At 40.5% G+C, this 10782-nt stretch overlaps 1 protein-coding gene across 1 annotated transcript; it reads left to right on the top strand.

Annotated features, from left to right (window-relative positions):
* Positions 1-3395: 3395 nt before the first annotated feature.
* Positions 3396-4855, top strand: LOC121721026. The gene is made up of 2 exons (XM_042107577.1): positions 3396-4066; positions 4250-4855. The coding sequence occupies exons 1-2, from the start codon at positions 3396-3398 to the stop codon at positions 4251-4253; spliced, it is 675 nt and encodes a 224-aa protein (XP_041963511.1). The 3' UTR covers positions 4254-4855.
* Positions 4856-10782: the final 5927 nt, after the last annotated feature.

The raw sequence follows: 10782 nt of genomic DNA, 5'->3' as shown, positions 1-10782 counted from the left end.
TCCAAAAGAAGTTGCAAATAACGGTAAAGATATACAGATGAATGTGTAAATATCAGAAAACAATACAGTTGATTTATTATCTAGGTGATTTTTTTTAAGTCAGTGGATCGTTCTTTAATTGTTTCAAGCATTTTAAGCTATATGTCTTGTTAATGTTTGTCAAATTATTTCATTTTGGTTGTATTACACCACCATTACACCAAGTTATGTGTAATGCTTTAAATGCTAACAAGAGTCCAAATTAAAGTTATAATGAATGGACATAACACATATATCGTAATGAATGTTTTTATCTTTACCGTTATTGTGAACCTTAACATTATCAGTTAATTATAGTTAAGACAGTCAATAACAGCAAACACAGCTGTTCAATTTCAGTGCAGTAAAATCAAATTAACCATATTATTTTACAGATATTACAGTCAGTTAAAGACTGGTATTATTATTGTAACACTGGGTTAAAGGACAACAATACCTTCAATCTTCAATGAAGTGAAAGAATAAATTGTGTATAAATGAATTGTCTCAAGATTGTGTAAGAATGGTTAAAAAACAGAGAAAGAAAACAAAAAGTGTAACTTCTTTTGGAAAATGGCCCCTATACAGGGAACTTTTTTGGTCACCATTTTCATTAATTATGGAATTATACCAAGTGGACAGTCATTCCATTGCTATTTATCATGCATATCAAAGGTGTCCAAATCACCACCAATTTGCACCTAACTCACAGTTTTCAACATATACAGTAGTGTGACACAAAAACTGTTCCTGCTTCACCCTTATTGTTGTCTTAATGACATATGCTTTGGCACAGTAAAGTCATGATACCACATGTACAAGATCACTTAAATAGTGCTGATTACAGACAATCTCTGTCATTTACTGTGGGATCAGTTCTGTTGCCTTTAAGATAACACAGGTCAGAGGCCCAGCCTACATCTCGCTGCAACATCAATATTTCTTGGAAAAGGGCAGGTTCTCCAAGGACATTCTGGTTGGTGGAGTTGCCACCAGCACCAGGGCATTTGAAGGACATGAAAGCCATGGACAGCAATGCAATTTGCTGAGAGAAGCATGTGAGTAAACATGTTTGCTGGAGACAGGTGATGTGTAAAGGAGTCAAATTCAGAGGACAAATTCAGAAAAATACCATTTGGATTAAAAAAAAAGACAGCAACAACAGCTATATTCCTGTGTGGGACTACACAGTGATTTCTATGTCTGCCGAGACTGACAGGTGCATCTTAGCACTGTGTATATCTTTCATACCAATTGAACTGAACACCTTACCATTTTTGTTTGAGTGATGACACTGCATGTTAGAAGTCATTTACATATTTAGCACTGTCCACTTGCAGTGGCGGTATGCAGTTCTGTAAACAGGGTCTAATACACATGGTAAATCAAACTAAATTGCATTGTTAAAGTAGTTCAAATACGCATCAGTTGATCATTTCATGTACAAATGTGACAATATATTGACAGACTTTAGATAATTATTTTGTTTATGTAAAAAATGCTATTTTTTGACATGCAGAATTTAAAGAAGAAAGTTTGTTTTTGTTTCTAAGTTTTAGATTGGGTGAGGACAATTCAGTTGGCTACTTAATCAACCCAGGACAATGTCCAGCCATTAGTCCTGTACAACTACCTGAAATAAGACATATTTAATGGTTTAAATTTTAAGTTTTTCAAGTTTTAAGTTTTTCATTTGGACCTGGTTTTGTATTAGGCTGTTCTTTTGTGTGGGACTGATTTGTTTTAGCTGTGACTGTACTATAAGTATTTTGTTACCACACCAAGGATTGTAATTTAGATGGTGTGTAACATGTTACTTTACTTGTTGATATTGCATGAACTATTTTTAATTTGTTTTGTTTTGTTATATTATTGTGAATTATTGTGAAGTATGTTTTGGCATGGATAATTACAAAGAAGGAAAAAGAAGGAAGAGTTATTGATGTTATATCAGAAGAGTTACTGATGCTCTATACATTGCATTTCATAATGGTATATATGGAATCTTCACTAACATATTGCTAAAATGTACTGCTGGATCTGTACAATTAACCACCACAATACAATGGACTGAATGCATTTGTAAGACAAAACTGAACCAACCACTTCAGAGGTGTGGAGTTGAAAATGCTGTCATCAGATCTTCTGGCATATTGACTTTATGTGAGTACCCATTATATTTAACTGTACATTTTTTGAAAGACAGGCATCCTAATTCTGATTCATCCATATTTGACAGGATGTGAACTTTAAGAAAAAGACATGCTGCTTTATTTCACCTGTGTATAGCATGTAGACTTTTATTGTAAATGTACATCTGCTCTCAAATGACCATACAGAAAATGTTGGCCCAGGCCCAGCTTCACAGCCTTCCGAGCGGCCTGCACCAGTCCTACTGCGGATCACGGACATCTGCCAGCATCGCAGCCTTCCGAGCGGCCTGCACCGGTCCTGCAGCGGATCACGGACATCCGCCAGCAACGCAGCCTTCCCAATGAACTGCACCAGTCACAGAGCCTGCTGCAAATGACAGACATCTGCCAGCCATGCAGCCTTCCGAGTGACTTGCACCAGACACAGGGCCTGCTGACGATCACGGACATCCACCAGCAATCCTATCAAGATTTTATCAGGTTATGTGAGTATCCGTGTTTTTCTTTTTCCAAAAGATGCAATCTAAATGTTTATGCATATTTTAGTAGGATGTATATGTTATACAATGTTAATGAATAGTTGAGACATTTCGCTTTCTTACACATGTGGAACAAAAGAATGTTTACTTTTATTGTAAATTTACATCTGCTCCAAAATCACCTTACAGATAATGTTTGCCTAGGTTTCAAAGAATATACCTGCTGAGATGCTTCAGAGTTGTGGTGTGACAGAACGTGTCCATGTGTCTATTCCATGGGACACACCAATCGTGAGGACAGCTGAGCTCAAGGACATTCACAAGCCACGCAGCCTATTGAACTACCTGTACCAGATGGAGAGCCTGCTGAGACTCATCCTCCTTTTCCATTGGTGGTTGTGGTGGTGCAGAGGGACTTGTACTTGTCACAGTGCCTGTTGAGGCTTATGTACCCTCACCTGCTGAGGCTCATGTACCTAATCTTCGCAATCTACAACAGCACTACAGGACAGCGTTACAAAGGACAATGAGCTGTAGATGTGGCTATTTACTGACTAAGGGTGGACAAGCCCAGTTAAGAAGATTGACTTTGTGCTGTAGATTATTATAGAACCATTTAGTAATACAAGGGAAATAGAAGTAATTAGGGCTTAAATGACTACATGTTTTTGCATTTTCTCAGTTTTATTGGTGGAGTTGCCACCAGCACTAGGGCATTTGAATGACATGAATGCCATGGACAGCAATGCAATCAGAGAAGCATGTGAGTAAACACGCTTTCTGGAGGCAGCTGATGTGTAAAGGGGGCAAATTGAGAGGAAACATTCAGAAGAGTACCATTTGGATTAAAAAAAAACAAGACAGTAACGCAGCCTTCCGAGCGGCCTGCACCAGTCCTACTGCGGATCACGGACATCTGCCAGCATCGCAGCCTTCCGAGCGGCCTGCACCAGTCCTGCTGCGGATCACGGACATCCACCAGCATCGCAGCCTTCCCAATGAACTGCACCAGTCACAGAGCCTGCTTCAGATGACGGACACCTGCCAGCAACGCAGCCTTTCGAGTGACCTGCACCAGACACAGGGCCTGCTGAGGATCACGGACATCCACCAGCAACGCAGCCTTCCGAGTGACCTGCACCAGTCTTGCTGCGGATTGAGGATCAATGAACTGCACCAGTCACAGAGCCTGCTGCGGATGACGGACATCTGCCAGCCATGCAGCCTTCCGAGTGACCTGCACCAGTCCTGCTGTGGTTCACGGACACCAGCCAGCAACGTAGCCTTCGTAATGTACAGCACCGGTCACATCCTCCAGGAACGCAGCCTTGTGAGAGACCTGCACCAATCACAAGGCCTGCTGAGGATCACGGACATCCACCAACAACTCAGCCTATCAAGATCTTATCAGGTTAAGTGAGTATCTGTGCTTTTCTTTCTCCAAAAGATGCAATCTAAATGTTTATGCATATTTTAGTAGGATGTAGCCTACATTTTATACACTGTTAATGAATAGACATTTTGCTTTCTTAAACCTGTAGGACAAAATAATGTATACCTTTATTGTAAATGTACAACTGCTCTAAAATTACCTTACAGATAATGTTTGCCCAGTTTCAAAGAATATACCTTCTGAGATGTTTCAAAGCTGTGGTGTGACCACTGCTACAGGTATGCACAGAACTGCTCCATACGTCTGTTCCATGGGACACACCAATGGTTAGGACTGTTGAGGCTCATGGACATTCACAAGTCACGCAGCCTATCGAACTACCTGTACCAGACGGAGAGCCTGCTGAGACTCATCTTCTTTTTCGCTTGGTGGTTGTGGTGGTGCAGACGGACTTGTACTTGTCACAGTGCCTTGAGGTTCATGGATCCTCACCAGCCTTGTCACCTGCTGAGGCTCATAGCTGATCTTGGCAATCTACAACAGCACTACAGGACAACATTACAAATAGTAATGAGTTGTACATGGGGCCATCTACTGACTAAGAGCTGACAAGCCCGGTTAAGAATATTGACTTTGTGCTGTAGATTATTAGCATATGTTCATATCACATAGCCATATTTATTCATATCATATAGCCTTATTTATTCTGCTCTTATAAAGTAACTGCTAATACACTGCACATATTTATATCTAATTTATATTATTATAAACCGCCTTATGTAAACAAACTGCATACTACTGTCTACCCTGCATTTTCTTGTCCTGCCTATGCCCCACCTTTCTATACTTTGTTTATAACATTGCACTTTTCTGACGCAAGACGCAAACTGCATTTCGTTGGCTTTGTACTTTGTACAAGGGAAATAGAAGTAATGGGTATTTAATGACTTCATGTTTTTTCTCAGTTTTATTTGTTACTATTTTGGATATCTTTGCTTTTTGTTCCAGGATTGTTTTATGTGGTGCTTTCTATTTCTTCCATTAAATTGAATACAATACTTCTAAATAAATGTCATACTACTGTATCTAAATAAATAAAACTTCTAAATAAATGTCTCATACTATATCTAGGAGGTTAGTTTTCAGGGTATTTGTTTGCATAACATCATGCAATTTATACCTCTTCAATTGGAACACTTATTGTTAATAATGTTTTGATAACAAACCAGCATAATTCAGAAAATATGTTAAGATGTTAATATATTAAACATAGAAAACATGTAATGATGTGAATCACATGACAAAAAGTTTGACAACTTTGATCACAACACATATTTAAAGATGGTTTTGTCTACCACAGAGTTGTAGCAGATTATCAATGACTGCAGTAATGACTTTTAGTCCATAACCCTGAAAGTTAACAGACTAAGTACACTCTGGGATTAACTAGCCTACATTTTGAGATTGTAAGATTGTAAAATCTATGTAAATTTTGAGATTGTAAGATTGTAAAATCTATGTAAATTGATTGAATTACACATCACTAGCTATGCTATTATGAAATTGTGATTAATAAAGTACAAATGTTTTTTGCATATATTTCTATTTACTCAACAAAGACTTTGAGTACTCAGTGAATTTTTAAATGAATATACGAATAAATACATTCACACAAGTTTTACATTCTTATACATAAACAGTTATCAACCTAAATTGCATTGACATCAAACATTGCCACATGTCAGCCAGCCTTTTTCAATAGCAAGGAAGATTTAAATGCAAACACATGAAGCCTTACAAGCCAAAACGCATTTCTGCAAATTGCAGTGCCCTCTATAGGTGAAAGGTCATCAAATTTCTTTAGCCTTCAGCCTTTGGTTTTGATACATGAAAGGGTTGCTATGATATGAGCTGACTTCCTGTTTGATTGGCTGTGTTCTAAATATGGTTCTGAACACTTCTGAATATGGCTTCAAAAATCAAGACATATGTAAGGCTCAGTCTGAAGTGCCAACTTCACAAACAGACAAAAGCTGTGACTTGTGAAAATGTTTTCGCGTTTTGAACAAAATCTAAGATGGTGGCAAGATCATTTATGTTGAGGTCACAAGTTGGTATGTGTTAGCCTTAGGAACTCCAAGAGTACTAACACTTTGAATGCCACGCTGTTTTCAGAAGCTTTGGCCCAGAGTGCCAGCAATCTAGATCATTGTTGACGATTGTGTAGAGCCACAGCGTATTCTATGTTATAGCTATGGACACATGCTATAGCTCGTTTGAAAGGCAAGACATTAAGCTCTCAGTCTGTACAAACCGTTTATTTCTACATGCTTCTGTTCCTAAGAAATCCCAAGCTAAACAGTGGCTAGTGGAGGGCAATTCCATGGAAAATTGACTTTTTGTCACATCCATAATGCCAGTTAAATGCCTTGGCATTTGTATGCTGTGAATGATAACATTCATTTTTTGTGCATTTTTTCTCATTTACATTCTTCAGCCAAACATAGCAAATGCTCAAATTTCATGTAATCATTCACATCATACCATACCATCACATTTTATTGGCGTTATGGATGTTACAAAAATGTAATTTTCCATGGAATTGCCCTGGAGATTTATCGTCTTTGATGTGTTTGAAGTGTTGCCTGTAAAGTTTCCAGGAAGTGACCTGGCGAGACTGCCACCTAGTGACAAACCCACGAAAATGGCTTGGTTTTGACCTGACGTGCATGTGTCACTGATTCAACCCAAAGCAACAACCATAAAAAACAGAATTTTAAGTTAATGTCCTGATAAAATGTCCAGATTGTGCATTTTCATGAGTTTTCGATAGTTACCCAAATAACACATAAGGTGTGTTAGAGTGTTTATTTTTGTAATAAAAAATAAAAGCTAAAAACGCAATATTGCATTTTTGCCACTCAACTCATGGGAACAAAAAACGCAATTCTGCATTTTTGGTACTCAATGTGTTAATAGACATTCCTTGTAAGTTGTAATTCCAAACACATCAATATTTACAAGACAAAATGCATTTTTGCTAATTGCAGCAACCAAAAGGTCACCATTTTTCTTGAGCATCATTCTAATTAGGTCCTTAGTCCATGTACCAAGAATTGTTTTGATACCTGAAAGGGTTGCTAAGATATCAGCTCACTTCCTGTTTGGCGGCTTCGCCACCAATGTCGATTGGCTGTTACAGGCGAATGCTTTCGTCAATTGTTCCAGAAAGTAATGTATTGATAAATCCAATATGGCAGCCGAATCAATTACGTTGATGTCACAAGTTGTCCTCTGTCGACTTAAGGGCCTTCCACAGTATTGCCAGACACCACTAGTGTGTTTTAATTCTAAGCACAACAGCAGCTACAGGCCAAAAGGCATGTTTCTTAATGGCAGAGCCCCTTAGAGGTCAAAGGTCACCAAATTTCTTGAGCGTCCCCCTGATGAGGTCAGTTATGCATCATCAGGATGGTTTCATAACACTATGAGTCAAGTTTGGTTTAGATACATGAAAGCCTTACAAAGATATGACATCATTGCAGCGCCCCATTCGCCCATTTTAATTCTAAGCACAACAGCAACTACAGGCCAAAATACATTTTTGCCAATTACAGAGCCCCCTAGAGGTCAAAGGTCACCAAATTTCGTGAGCATCCTCCTGGTTGGTCCTGAGGGCCATGTACTAAGTTTGGTTTTGATACATGAAAGCGTTGCTGAGATATGAGCTCACTTCCTGTTTGGCGGCTTCGCCGCAAATTTCGATTGGCTGTTACAGGCGAACGCTTCTGTCAATTGTTCCAGAAAAAAATACACTGATAAGGCATGGTCTGAAGATGGTCTCTGCCAATTTTGGTGAGAATCCGCTGAAATTTGTGACCTGCGAAAACTTGTACGTGTTTTTGATTAAATCCAATATGGCGGCCGAATCAATTACGATGACATCACAAGTTGGCTTGGGTCGGCCTAAGGACCTTCAACAGTAGTACCAGACACCACTAGTGCATTTTAATTCTAAGCACAACTGCTGCTACAGGCCAAAAGACATGTTTCTTAATTACAGCGCCCCCTAGAGGTCAAAGGTCACCAGATTTCTTGAGCGTCCCCCTGATTGGGTCCTGAGTCCATGGACTAAGCTTGGTTATGATAGATGAATGGGTTGCTGAGATATGAGCTCACTTCCTGTTTGACGGCTTCGCCGCAAATTTCGATTGGCTGTTACGCGCGAACGGTTTTAGTTCCGAAGACAAAAAGCAATGCATTAATGAGGCATGGTCGGTAGATGATATCTATGAAGTTTGGTGTCGATCGGACAAAATGTGTGACCTCTGATACGTTTTAAGTGATTTTGATGAAATCCAAAATGGCGGAAAATCCATCATGGCGGAAAATTACGTCATAGAGTGCGTTGAACTCGGCTTGGTCCAAGGATTCCAACGGTACCTCATTTTCCAAAATCGGATCAACAGGTCAAAAGTTACGTGCGTGAACGCACGTCCAACTTTGGCCTGTTGGTGGCGCTAGAGCGCTTGAGGTGCCGGCATGAAACTTGGTGAAATGAATTATTGGACTGTCCCCAATTAGTGTGCCAAATTGTATAACTTTTTACCAGACGGTTCTATGGGCTGCCATTGACTTCCATTGCAAAATAATGCGCATCAGCAACTACTGGCCAAAATGCATTTTTGTCAATTACGGAGCCCCCTAGAGGTCAAATGTCACCAAATTTCTTGAGCGTCCTCCCGATGGGGTCTGATGTACATGTACTAAGTTTGGTTTTGATACATGAAAGCGTTGCTGAGATATGAAATCACTTCCTGTTTGGCGGCTTCGCCACATATTTTGATTGCCCGTTACGGGCCAATGCTTCTGTCAATAATTCCAGAAAATTAGGCAGTGATAAGGCATGGTCTGAGGATGGTCTGTGCCAATTTTGGTGAAAATCAGATGAAATTTGTGAACTGTGAAAACTTGTTCGTGTTTTTGATTAAGTCCAATATGGCGGCCGAATCAATTACGATGACACCACAAGTTGGCCTGGGTCGGCCTAAGGACCATCAACAGTAGTACCAGACACCACTAGTGCGTTTTAATTCTAAGCACAACTGCTGCTACAGGCCAAAAGGCATGTTTCTTAATTACAGCGCCCCCTAGAGGTCAAAGGTCACCAGATTTCTTGAGCGTCCCCCTGATTGGGTCCTGAGTCCATGGACTAAGTTTGGTTATGAGAGATGAATGGGTTGCTGAGATATGAGCTCACTTCCTGTTTGGCAGCTTCGCCGCAAATTTCGATTGGCTGTTACGCGCGAACGGTTTGATTTCCGAAGACGAAAAGGAATAACTTTTGTGCGGCTTGGTCTGAAGAGCATGTGTGTCAAGTTTGGTGACGATCGGACAAAATTTGTGACCTGTGAAGTTTTAGTTTCACTTTCACTAAAATCCAATATGGCGGAAAATCCATCATGGCGGAAAATGACGTCATAGGGTGCGTTGAACTCGGCTTGGTCCAAGGATTCCAACGGTACCTCATTTTTCAAAATCGGATCAACAGGTCAAAAGTTACGTGCGTGAACGCACGTCCAACTTTGGCCTGTTGGTGGCGCTAGAGCGCTGGAGGAGCCGACATGAAACTTGGTGAAATTAATTATTGGCCTGTCCCCAATCAGTGTGCCAAATTTCACAACTTTTTACCAGACGGTTCTATGGGCTGCCATAGACTCCCATGGCGGAAGAAAGATGTTAAATAATAATAATAATAGTAAGAAATCATAGAAACACAATGGGGCTTCGCAGCTTCGCTGCTTGGCCCCCAATAATAATAATAGTAAGAAATCATAGAAACACAATGGGGCTTCGCAGCTTCGCTGCTTGGCCCCCAAATATAGCTGCAAGCAGCAATGAGGGGGCCAAGCAGTAGTATAGGCCGGAGTAGCCACGGCGACAAGATAGAACTCAGCAGACAGTCGCGATCAACACTTTCAACAAGTGTCACATCAAACATAACTGATTTTGTAGGGCTGAAACAGGGCTGAGTATTGCCACCGCCTCCGCCAGCCAGCCCCCCCACCTAATCACCCCTGTCCGTCCCACCCCGTTCCGCCCCGCCCTACCACGCATTAGAATGAACTGGATGGAATATGTTGTCATCTGTTTCACATCCAAAAATAAAAGATTGATAAAACACATCGCAACTACAGATCAAAATGCAATATTGCTAATTGCAGCACCCCCTACAGGTCAAAGGTCAACTACTTTCGAAGTGTTATCATTTTTAATAACCCACGTTTCACAATATACTGTGCAAATAAAGGCATAGACTCGCGATCAACTAATGTTGTTGCGCTGCATTGCCTGTAAGTGTCGCCAACTGACGATACACATTGGAAATGTGCGTAGGCCTACGCCAGACATGAAGTTTGCGTGGAGGACCTCACATTCTCACGTTCAAGTCAGCCTTCGTACATCCGCACGTGAGCATGAGAAGTGACGTACGCAGCATTTTTGTGCGTATGCAAGCTTTGTACATGAGGCCCCTGGTCTGTTTTATTTCACGTGAATATTGCAAAGTACCACACACACACATGCTTTCATCATGTGATCACATGTGTTGCATGCATGCACCTGATTACGCAAATGAAGTCGCGCTGACAATGTGTTACAATTGTCACAAGGATAACAGGACACGCAAATATCTCTGCTCTTACCTCAGACGGATGTTCAATGTCCACATCAGAGTCGT

Source organism: Alosa sapidissima, chromosome 10 (assembly GCF_018492685.1).
Source record: "Alosa sapidissima isolate fAloSap1 chromosome 10, fAloSap1.pri, whole genome shotgun sequence".
NCBI lineage: Eukaryota > Metazoa > Chordata > Actinopteri > Clupeiformes > Clupeidae > Alosa > Alosa sapidissima.
Note: the sequence above shows the minus strand (reverse complement) of the source record. Positions and strands in the feature narration are given on the sequence as shown.